Source organism: Dermacentor albipictus, chromosome 1 (assembly GCF_038994185.2).
Source record: "Dermacentor albipictus isolate Rhodes 1998 colony chromosome 1, USDA_Dalb.pri_finalv2, whole genome shotgun sequence".
Lineage (NCBI taxonomy): Eukaryota > Metazoa > Arthropoda > Arachnida > Ixodida > Ixodidae > Dermacentor > Dermacentor albipictus.
In genome coordinates this window covers 215627877-215639969 of record NC_091821.1, presented here as the reverse complement: position 1 = coordinate 215639969, position 12093 = coordinate 215627877, and the positions used below count along the sequence as shown (strand labels likewise).

The 12093-nt window shown below is 41.3% G+C and overlaps 1 protein-coding gene and 1 long non-coding RNA gene across 10 annotated transcripts in view; one reads left to right on the top strand and one right to left on the bottom strand.

The window, feature by feature from the left end:
* LOC139054197 (uncharacterized) overlaps nt 1–4410 on the top strand; it is a 246171-nt gene extending 241761 nt beyond the window's left edge. For 3 of the 4 annotated variants that reach the window (XR_011511064.1, XR_011511065.1, XR_011511062.1), the window contains exon 5: nt 3694–3813. This is a non-coding gene — a long non-coding RNA (uncharacterized lncRNA). Of the gene's footprint in view, nt 1–3693; nt 3814–4153 lie in introns of those variants that run through there. The other variant, XR_011511068.1, reaches the window with a different exon arrangement.
* Nucleotides 1–12093, bottom strand: part of LOC139054193 (ranBP-type and C3HC4-type zinc finger-containing protein 1-like) — a 114541-nt gene that overhangs the window by 26763 nt on the left and 75685 nt on the right. For 5 of the 6 annotated variants that reach the window (XM_070530868.1, XM_070530870.1, XM_070530871.1 and 2 more), the window contains 5 exons: nt 8954–10894; nt 5928–6180; nt 5109–5313; nt 4743–4836; nt 842–1148 (listed from right to left, as the gene is read on the bottom strand). In XM_070530868.1, coding sequence (XP_070386969.1) covers nt 842–1148; nt 4743–4836; nt 5109–5313; nt 5928–6180; nt 8954–10894 — 2800 coding nt within the window. The remainder of the gene's footprint in view (nt 1–841; nt 1149–4742; nt 4837–5108; nt 5314–5927; nt 6181–8953; nt 10895–12093) is intronic. The other variant, XM_070530872.1, reaches the window with a different exon arrangement.

The window sequence follows — 12093 nt, the reverse complement described above, 5'->3', positions numbered from 1 at the left end:
ACAAGACATTGCACCCGTGTTTCTGAGGTAGACCAGCATAAAAAAGTAATTGTTCACATAAAAATGCGCCTGTCAAAAAAAGATTTTTTTAAATGGCACTCAGCACCCCAAGAATGTTATTTGTGTGCTTCACATCAGAAAGAAATTAACAGTGCTCATATTTGTTTCACACATTTCTAAGCATGGTGGCTTCTCTTGCTTTGAATCGGAACCGGAAATAAATAAACAGTACCTGTTCCTTTTTCCCCTCACATCTCTTAAGCAAGGTGGCTTCTTTTGCATTGGATTAGCATATATCTCAAGCTGACAGTTGCAGAAAATGTTGTCGCTGATGTGCAAAACATACTTGGCATTTGTAATAATGTTTGATGTCCACATTTTATTTGATGTCCTAAAATGAGAGGCACAGCAGATGCTCACCTTTCTAGGTGTTCCAACCGTGAAAAAGGTATTCTGCATCAGACAGTTACTGGAAAATGGTAACGTTGTCTACACACTGCCATTTCCCAACTAGTCCATGTACTGCTACTGAACGTGCAGTTCAAGCACGAGCACCATGTGCAACGAGAGAGCACACAGAATCAATGTAAACAAACGGATGACAAAGGGCTGTGTGCGACCACCAAGGAAAAGTTTTTTTAACCACAGGGCACCTTCAGCAAGGCACAGAGGTGCCACCTCATCGAGATTGTCTTGTCTATACAAAAGAATTTGTGAGCAAATGGACTTGTAGTTGTCATGAGTGGCTACTTCATCCAGGCCTGGATTAACACAGCTCAATACTATCTATCACGCTGAATGCTGGAGTAACTTGCTTTCTGTGACAAAAAGATTGTCTAACCTGCTGCACGGTCATTGAGGAGGGCATCCAAAGTACTTGATGCTTCAGAGGTTTCATGCCTGGCTATTGTATTCGCCAACTCCTCGCCTTCTTCAGTGCTAGCAATGCTATCTGGGGGCTTCCAGCATCTGTTTCGGATCACCTCTTCAGCCCTTAGCTCCTCTGCTGGGCTCACCAGGTACAGGAAAACTGGACACGCACTGTGGCTCACACCAAAGTGTTCCAGCGTAGCCCCATCATCAGTGGCCAGGTTTTTGCCCAGGATCCATCGCTGAACCCTTGCAGGAATGTTGTACTCAGTCTCAACCTGGCAGAATATAGCAGCTATATGAAATAGACATGCTGAATAAATTGCTCCCTAATAACTCAACAGCCTGAACGATGATAGGTGATGAATCTATCATTCCATATGGCAAACAAAAAAGTTAAATCAAGCAGTGATATGACAAGAATGTCGCAAGAGATAGCTATGGCAGAACAGAAAAAGTGCAGGAAGCAAATATGTAAAATTTCAAACAGTTGCAATGTTACAGTCAAACAAAGGATGATACTTTTAGAGTTACTTCCAGAAGTGACATCTTTCGCTGCCATAACTACATCATAAAAGGTCCCCAACATGATTTTACAGTACCTTAAGAGAATTTTCTAGACAGAGAGGGTATTTCTCATGAAAGGCTTCGCATAACATGGTTTGGATGCATCAATGTTTAGAAATGTAGACTGTTGGGCCAGTTGGTGTATCATGTAGTGTCGTTGAGCGTTCATTCATTCATTCATTCATTCATTCATTCATCATTCATTCATCCATCCATTCATCCATACAGTGTTGTTTACTTCTCACTGATTTGAGCTAAAGTGTTTTCACATCTCTTTCTGACATCCTTTCGTGGTACTGTAGCTCTGATGGCCTCACATTGAAGTATAGTGCAGTACTCTTGTCTTTAAGCGTGCACTAACCAGCACTCATCCCTTTGCACCGCCAGGTGCATCCTGCACTCAGATCTACTACAGTGAGTGTGCACTTGCTGCAGTGCATGCTGTAAAACATTCCCTGCAGATGCCTGGCGCACAAGAAAACAAGTGCTGGTTCACCAGTGTCCTTGAGGAGGGAATGAGTATGGTGATGGAAAGTCACAGCACAGCAGGTGCAAACAAGGACTAGGCATGTTTCTTGCACCAGAATAACACATTACTGTGCCCATTTCTCAAGCCCAACTCACCCAAGCTTCCACTTTATCTCTTTACTTCACTCCTTTTCATGCACACATACATGCACGTAGACAGCAGATGCAGCAGTATGCTCACATGCACAGCTGTAACTGCTGCACTGCTTTAAGAAACATTTACATTTATTGTCCTTGCATCCTTAGAAAAAAAATAAGTAAATGCTCAGCGACTGCTTTGATAAGTTGCTTGGCTGCATTCTTACAACATCCATATGATCTGACATTCACTGGCAGCGCTGTCCTGTACTGCTGATATATTATTGCAGTAGCAATTATATGGACACTCCAGGTGCATTTCTGCCATCGCCCTGGCGTTCCATATAAAGTCTAAGGGCCATAACATCATTGCCGCATGCCATATGCTGTATGTGTGAGTGAAAGCATGCGAGGGTGAGCCGACGATGGTGGCTCAATCTTGCGCTTACAAGGGAGGAAAGCAGGGAGGAAGCGCGCCATCTTTTATCATGCACAAGGCACCAGGGGAAGAGGAGGGGATGGAAGGGAGGGAGGAGCGGGAAGGGAGGGGAGGGGGCATTTTACTCCGGTGGTGGCTGCATATGGCGCGGTCGCGCGGGCCCTACCTTGAAAGCGATCTACGATGGGAACAGAGTGCACTGAGTGCTGATAGTTTCGTGTGTGCTGTGTTCTTGCCACTTAGTTCACATTGAAGTGAGAGGCAGCACGAAGGTCAATTCACTCGCTGTCGCTGTCGCTGCCGCGCTTTCTCACTCTGGCATTTTGACAGTGAGTCTGCACAGTCATCGAGTGAGGTTTGTTTATGTTTGCTTGTGTGCATGCGACACCATGCTTGTTAATTTAGTTAGTGAATGTTCACAAGTTTATACAGCCAATAAAACTACTATCTTTACTTCATATAGCTGTCTACTAATCTGCTCTCGAAATCAATGCTTCGCCTTTCGGGCAAAACTGTGACTTTTCTTTTATTGCAGAACAAGAACTCCAGCATATAAATGAACAAGCTTGTGCAGGTAAAGCTAGATATAATTTCAAGCAACTAGTCATTTGTAGTGCTTTTAATTTTTAAGTCATTTCGAAGGTGCTTACAGTTCTTCGCCCTGAGGTGAGAATAAGCAGCTGCTACACTGGCAATACGCTGAGGGTTGACTTTCGCATTCGCTAATATACATATATTTTTAAAGTTTTTATTATGGAGACAGGCGACCTTTGGTACCTCAAGGAACTTTTCTAATACATTCATTGTTTGATATTAGTGGATGATATTTCTGTAGGATATTGCTTATGTTTTGGAGCACAATGGAGCACTCTATTATAAAAGCTAGCGGCTGCCTGGATTGTGCTTTAGGTTGTTTTCTATGTAATGCCGATCTCCTTTATAATTTAGATGCATCCTTGTAGGCCTGATTTAGCAAGTTTTGTAGGTCATTTGTAGCAGCTAGGGTTACTTTAAGGGTATTTATGCATTTGACAAAAATATTGTTGTTGCTACAGGTTTTCTTATTAGTTTGTCCGCACAACAAAGATCTCTCACTTACACTGTCGCAACTAATGACTAGTAAAATAGTATATATGCTGCTGGCTATTTAGCAGTCTTACATCTGGTCAGAACAGAGCTAACCTTTTCTCTTTTTTTTTTCTTTTTTACAGCTCATGCTCTTTTTTTTTTACTAATTCCTCTCCTTTAACTATTACATAATCACATGGCACCGAAGCAGCGGATACCAAGGACGAAGAGCCGTTTCAAATAAAGTTTTATTCATTCATTCATTCATTCATTCATTCATTCATTCATTCATTCATTCATTCATGAATTTTAGTATGCTCATGTTCATTTAATAGTATGTTGCTTTACATCTGGGCAATTTCTTTTTCTTTCTCAGCTTTTGACAAGATGTGTTTGTGCTCGTTGCTTTATTTTCCTGTTAAAGCTTCTTACTTTTGAGTGGACACCTCTTGATACCCCTTGAAGTTGTTTTCTTTCTTTCTTCATTCATGTTGTTTTGCCATCCAAATCTTATCTTGGCTTACTTTCTGTCGTCTTACAAAACTATGTCCACCAGAGTGACAGTTCTGCTCACATACAACAGCTTCTTTCTTTCCCTCCTAGGTTGTTTTCCTTTTTTTTCCCTACCACCACCACTACAGCAAGCACCTGCGGCACACCCGCCTACTCACTCACTATCTCAACAACTCATCGCTCCCTTTGAACATTTCAACTTGCATTACCCAGCAAGCCTCACCTTACTCTTTTGTGCCTGCTTACCTAGGCTTCTCGCAAAGATGGCTGTATAACCTTGCCAATAAAAGCAGTTATTGCCCTGACATAGAGAAGCACTCTCATTAAAATGTTGGCTACAGGCTAAAACTTACTTTGTTCACTTACTATTGGTCACTTAAAGTCTACATGTTCCTGTGATCCCTTTGTCTTGTTTGAAAATGTGATTAAAGACAAATGGCTTATTTCATAGAACAGGCACAAACAACAATTTTTTTTTGCTGTAGCAATAAAGAAAAAATGGCATTTGACTGTAGCATAAACAAACTGTCGAAATAAAACAAGTTAACAGATGAAGATTAATTCAAATTACTGACAGTCTACATAAACAAAGCTATACAAATCAAACTACAATTTGATGTCTGGCTGCCAATGATTCAAAAACCACAAAAGCTCACTCATACAACCAAAATACACCAACCTTTTTCTTAAGGTTGCTGACAGTCATCTCTGGATGGACTGGCAATGAAATGGGACCGACATGAGACTTCCTGTCTTCAACATACATTTTTACTCTGTGAATGCAAAGGAATATGCGACAATTAAGATTTAACTTTTCAGAAAATAATTGTCACAACGCTATTTAATGCTACACTACACAAATTTCACTATACTTTTTCATTTAACTGTTTCTAGGGAACAAAAGGGTCAGGGCCTTGAGTTTCATGCATAATTAAATGGCTCCTAAAGTACCATGCCATTATTCTGCCTATTACAGATAAAAATCTATACCTTCTAAAAAAGAAAACTTTGTGAAGAGAAAACATGCATCGATCTTGACACTCACATAAACTGCTTAGGGTCTGGTGCTACTTTCCGGACTCGACGCAGTGAACAAGAGACCTTGTACATAGCCAGCTCCCTTGCCAAAATTGCAGCTCTGTCATGCTCGCCTTTGCTAATTGCTTCTTCAAGCTGCCGAAATAGAGCTGGTAATTTTGCTTGCATAAGAGCAGTTGGAGAATTTGGGTGCACAGGTGGTCGTTGCCTTCCTAAAAAATAAGATACGTCATTGTACTTCACCATGCAAGTGCACCTCAGATCCCCCGCCTCCTTCCTTTTAGCAGTTATTGGATATGTAAACAACACAAAATTTCATATTTCAAGAGTAAAGTGGATAATTTTTCAACATGTCAATAATGCACTAAGTTTTTTTCATTATACGTAAAACTGCACACATCTAAGAATGTATGATGTTTCAAGGAGCACTTTTTTTTTTTTTGTGTGTGAATAGCCACCACACTTCTCCAACAGTACAGTACAAACAAGAGGTGAAATTTATCTTCATTTTCCGTAAAAAGAACAAGCTTTTGACATATTTATTCACCTGAAGGCTGGGCTGCTAGGTAAACTTAAGTAAAAGCTTTCTTTTGATTGTCCTTGCAAAATTGTCCACTCTTAAATAGGAAAAGATGCACAAGGTGTCAGATCAGCACAGTAAAATCCTGTCACTGAATCATACGCGACATACTCTGTTAGAAGAGGAAGGCCCCCACACAAGAGGCTTCCTCAAGTCCAGGAAGGAAAACAAATGAAATATCCAAGCAACACACAACAAAAAGTTGCAGACAAATACCTAGAGTTAAAGTTGAAAGGAAAAACCCACCTGAACTCGTATGAGCACTGGCTTGTGTAGAGGCCTGGGATAAAGACACAGGCATGGCCTTGCCTGCCATCATTTCAAATGAGCATGCCGTTGTGGCAGCCACCACTGCACACGAGGCAGTTTCGCCAACACGGCCCCCTCCGCCTTCTTTTCTCCCTCCGGAAGTTTTATTTTTAGTCTCCACAGCTGGCAGCTCTGAGGTACTTGGTCTTGGTTCGTCTGGCAGCCCTTTCCCAGCTTGCAGTTGGTGTTTCTGCATTAACAAAGAAGCATTTTACGTCTAGGAATGCCAAATATATCCTTTTCCATACTTAGGCATCTGCAGCAAGCCTTACATGGAAGGTGTAAAACACACGCTAAGCAAGCAGTGCTCAGCCACTTTCAAAATCTGTCAAACATTGTCAATCGTTACAAAAGTGCAAGTTATATATAAGGCAGCTTGAAGCTACACTGTAGTTAACATTGTAAGCTTACGCATGCTACCACACTTTTAAAGTTCATATTATGAATACGACCCCAATTTAACTTTGAACATTTTTTTATTATTATTATGATTACTACTTCAAGCTTTTAATGCCAGATGTCATCATAAGTTCCACAGTGCTGCTGGTGAAAGAAATAGTCTACAGCATTCAATATATCCTAGCTACTTCACAGAGCAACAGCATCCCCAGTTTTACACAGGTTTAGGTGAGTCTAGTGTAGGACAGTAGCAACGATATGCCACTTTCAGGCTTTAATTAGAAAAGTTTATTCAAAATTAGGTTATTTTACATGGTAAGCGAGAGGCAACACAGTCAAAGCATGTGTTTTTGATGCTCCAGAGACTTGCATGCATCACAGAATGAACTGGTAAAGTGGTTTAAGTGTGAGCAACCATCCTGTCTGTAATTGTTGGAGGGGTTCAAGAAATGCTGAATATCAAACTTAATGGACTTTAGGGAAGGTGGCGTGCTGTCATCCATAGAGAGCAATAAAAGGCTGAATGGCATTGCTGATGATGTATAATAAGTGATAAATTTCTATTCAGTAAAGATAAACTCAGCAGGATTCATCATATACCTGATTGCCAAAAATCAAAGAAATGGAAAATTTTTTAAAGCAAAGCTTTCTTTGCCTCTTCTCTTGACTTTTCCACTGCTACTGCTGTCGCTGTCTTGCATGCCGTGTCTGGGGATGGTTCAAAGAGGGAGCGTGGCATAGAGGAACGGCAACACGAGAAACTCGTATGAACCTTTCCATTGTGTTGCAATAATGCCCTCTAGAGCTCCCTGGGCATCACCACAATACTCTCTTGACTGCTGTAATTATCCGTGACCCAACTTAAAAGCATTGCAGAAACTACAGCACTTTCTACTAACATGCAACAGTTCGGAGGAGAGACAGAATGATAAAGAGGTAGGAAGAGGAGAATGGGCAGAACTGATGCAGTCATGAAACAAGTGAATTACAGCCTTGCCACTCTTTTCTTGCATACATGGGGGTGGGTGGGAGAGGGAAAAGGTGGCCTAAGAAGGCAAGGAAATGCTACTACTAGACATGGCAGCAGTTACAAACAAACTGGATAAATTTAAATTCAAGGTTGGCTACAGTAAGTTCCCACTATTTTTGAAGAAAGAAAAAAAGAACCCTTGGATATTTGTTAAGCAGACAACAGAAGACACTACGGAAGCGGCCACCTATCAAATCAACACTTCTGTATCCGCTGCAGTAATTTTGTGGCAATGGCAATGCTCGAGGCCATGGGTTCGATCCCAACAGTGGCAGTCGCATTTTGATGGGGTCGAAATGCCAAAATGTTTGTGTACTCAGATTTAGGTGTATGTTAAATAATCCCAAGTGATCAAAATTAATATTTAGTCCCCCACAGCCGTGTGGGTCATAACCAGATTGTGGGCTTGGCAAGTAAAGCCCCATAATTTAATTAATGTTTAACACTTTTGTCAAGATGCGTTGCACCATGTGAGGCAATGATAGTGCTAACCTTCCCGCAGGCTATGAGCAATGTCACACAACAACAACTCAGGCAAGCACATCTGGCGGTGTGTTCTGTGATCTATGCTGAGGAATACAAGTGATGCACACAAGATACATTTATTATCAACTCACCACTCTAGTACTGCACTAAATGATGATGAATTTAAACATTCACCATAAAAATCACCCCCAATTATCATCAATGAATGCAAACAGCACAGAAAGCTTTGCCTACATCGATTCCTACAGTGCGTAGGGTCCACATAACTTTTGTTATAAAATTAGGTGTGTGTTAGATTCGGGGTCATGTCAGAATAGGGTAAATATGGCCAAGTGAAGCAGCAGTGTGTATGCATGTTTTTCCTGCTACTTCTTTAACTGAACACGCCAGATAATTCAATCAATTTTGTTGGTATTGTCAAGGTTGAATTATTGGAAGTCAACTGTATAAACTTGTGTTAACTATGTACGCCATAGGCAATTATGCATGACAAAAGCCAGCAACATGGGTTTTACCAGGGCTTTAAGTCAGGAAGTCTGGGCCTCCCACCAAATTTTGGAGGAAGGCATCTCCCACTCCTTCAGCCTACAAAAATTTGTCCTTTCTAGAAAGCAAAATGATCCTATGCAAAGAATGATGACCTGTGCTGCTATGAGCTAGTTGACTAAATTTTCAAATTCACATATTTGTTATTTCCTTTGCCTACATATGCATGCATGCACAAATGTGTGTGCAGGCACACACATGCATGCACATACATACGTATGAGCAGGCCACGTATACATGGTCCCTGTTAAGACAAATTCTTAAGAGCAATATGATTATAAAAAATAACATATTAATGCAATAAACAACAATTACATTAATGTCTAAGTACATTCTGACAAACTTTTGTGAATAAAAGGCATTTTGCCTCCCTGTAGTAATATTATATATTTTGCCATGTATATATTCTTCCCTCAGTATAAGCAGCAAAACTTGATTGAAAGCACAGGTAGTTAGTTGCATTAGTTCTAATATAATGTGCACCTTTGAAGGGCGAACATACCCAAGGTGGGTTTCCAGCGGAAGAGTTACTTGCTTGTGGACGCAGCTTGCAAAACACACTGCCAAAGTCAGGAGAGTGGCTAACGGGTTTGAGGTTCATTCTACAGGATGCCAACTGTGTATTCAAAGGCAACTGAGATGGCACGTTCTTCACACACTTTGGCTCTGAACCCCATGAACTTGCATCACTGTTTTCTATCTTGGAATCTGCTGTTCCCCTATCTTCAAGTCTTGCAGCAATGGCAGATCCAGGCATTACAGCAGTCAAGAAATTCTCTTTCTTGGATTCCATTGGTGTATATGTCCACTTTGTAGAAACAACTTTGCTGGCATCTGTTGGGTGTTTCTGAAAAAGTGACTTTAGTGATTTCACTTGCTTTCTAGAGTGCTTTGGTGACTCAGGCTCACTGTCCTTTTGAGTCTCATCAGAATTCAATTCAAGCTTGCTAAAAGCATCTAAAAGCTCAAACACATTCGAATTACGTTTCAGTACAGATTCCAAGTTGTTGAATTCTCCACCTACTACTGTGCTGGCATATGGCTCCTCCTCTTCTAAAATGGGAGGGCATTGCCTTGTACGTGGCAGAGTGGACGATCTCACTTCACGATTGGAGGCTTGATGTTGGTGAGCATCCCTTTTTTCACCTTCTGAAGCCACTGGTCTCAAAAGTGCTGGTTTGTCCATCTCATCAACTGTTTTAATATTTTGCCTGTCATTATTGTTCTTATTCTGAATAGAGCTACTACATCTAATAGACTCAGTGCTGTCACTGCCCATATAGGACACAGGACATGGAATATTTTTAACAGGAAGGTCAGGCTTGACCACCAAGTCAGCTAAATTTTTTCCAAATTCTTGTTTTTCTTTAGCTTCTTGACCACGCTGGCTTTCAAGCAAATAAAGACGAACAGCAGAGGTGCCAGGTATGTTGACATCGCCCATGGGAAGTGACTGTGTTTTCAAGGTAATCACAGCTTTGCTATCCTCTGTGGCTTCATTGGCATATAATCCTTTCTGTATTCCACTTGGGAGAGTCCCTGACTTGGCTACTGAATGCCAGCCATCACATCTGGGTGGCTGTGGTGCCGGCTTTTTGTGAGATCGTCGTCGGGACAAACTTAGGCTGTCAGTGCTGTGTGAAGATGAGCTACAAGGAACAGCCACAGGAGGCACTGGTTGTTTCCTCGGCAGTGTCCCAGTTGGAGTAATACTGCCACCAGGAGGCTGTGGAGCCAAGCGTTTCTTTCTAGTGGAGGTCTTTGGCGGAAGCTTTGGTGGCGACTTTTGCTCAGCAATTTGTGTGGCAACAGGCTCCTTGCAAGAAGCGTCATTTCTCTGCATGTCCTGTTCTTGCAGAGAATACCTCCAGATGGCTTTTTGCCCATTAGATACACAAGCCAGATCCTTTGCACTATGCTTCTTAGAAGAATGCCGAATGTTGTGGTCACCTTCACACACATGTGGCTGTACTTGTGCAGCAGCTACACTTCCGCCAGAACAACAGTAATTGCTGTTGTCTGAGCCTGTCACAATCACCAGACGATGGCTTTTCTTCTTTTTCTTCCTACGCTTCTTTTTACGGTGGGAGCCTAAAGTGAAACAGGACATAAGAGAACGCAGGCTCCCAAAATTATTATCACTGTCAGAGCTTGAGGTCTGCTCACGTGTCACAAGCATCTTGGGAAGCAGCACAGGTGGACAGCTCACAACTGAATGGGTGCTGCTGCTTTTCCATGACTTCACATGCACATTGCATGGATCCTTGCCATCTAGCCAGTTGTCGTAGTCTGATAAGTTGGGCTCATCCTTTGCATGAGTGGACTGGGACCGGTGCAACTTGCTAGTGCCACACACACCACGTTCCCTGTTGGTGCTGCTGCCGGAGCTGATAAGGCGAGCTGCAGTTAAGTGAGTAGCTTCAACACCATTTGTAGAGCCAGGCTGTCGGGGAGAAAAATGCACCACTATTCAGTAGTTGTATAAATGGTTCACACATTGATTTAATGAGACCTCAATTTTGCTGCCTTAGCTTAATTACACCAGTTACTCATTTGGCTAAATATTCTGAAAGAGGAGATTCTAGTCTTAATAGGTTCAAAGCTCTATGTTAACACTGCAGCCTTCTAATATCTGAACCAAAATTTCATATTTCACTCATTGCATTCAAACAAGACAGAAGTTGAAAGGGAGATAGAAACTTCAAATGATGAGGAATAATTGAGCAAGGGATGTCACTAACTCTTTTGTTACCACAAGAAATATGCTCATTTTCAGTGCTTTTGTGTTTTGTTGTTTCATCTTAGGACATGGTAGTTGCAACATATACCATGATGCATAAAATTATAGCCTGATCACTGATGTTTTGAATAGATGTGAAGCAGGAATAATTGCTTAGACAGTTTTTGAAAATTCTTATGTGAATGAAACAAGCACCTCAGGAAACACAATGAAAGTAATAATTTGCTATTTTTAGTTTAAGTACAGAGAGTAAAAAAATCCAAAATGTACAAAATATGCACCTAGCTCCTACTTCCTAACTTTTGTAAGACAGATCAATGCAAGAAAATTTTTATGAAGATTTGTTAGCATCAATAGTAGCCATAGTGATGCCCATGCTATGCAAGAAAGCCGTAGCTTCGCAATTGTGAAAACGGGTAAGTTCCTGTTGTACAAGGAGCACTCGTTTTCTCTTTGCAGCATGCAGCTGGTTCATATTTCACTTTTTACTGTATTCTTAAGCCTTGTGGAACAATTGTTGTCACATAAGGGTGCATGCAGAAGCCTCCTCATCCATGAACATTGCGTTCAATCAGCTATTCTGTGCTAGCAAGGCAGTCTAGTATGCGTTCAACTGGTGCTGGAGCCTCCACATGCTTTATTTAGTTCCTGTACACTGCTGCACAATAATATAGAGTGTTGCACAACACTGTAAAGTAATAAATTAGGGCACTTGCACAGACGGTTTTCAATATTTAAGATTAGAGTGCAAGTCAATCTTCGGTTGAAGGTCTGTCTGAAATCGAGTGTGCGCCCTCTTGTGCAAAGGAAAACTTCATATGATGGGAACAATACTTCAAAACAATTTGTACATAAGCTGTCATAATGCTAATGGATAAAAGCAACCTACAATGGGAAAAATA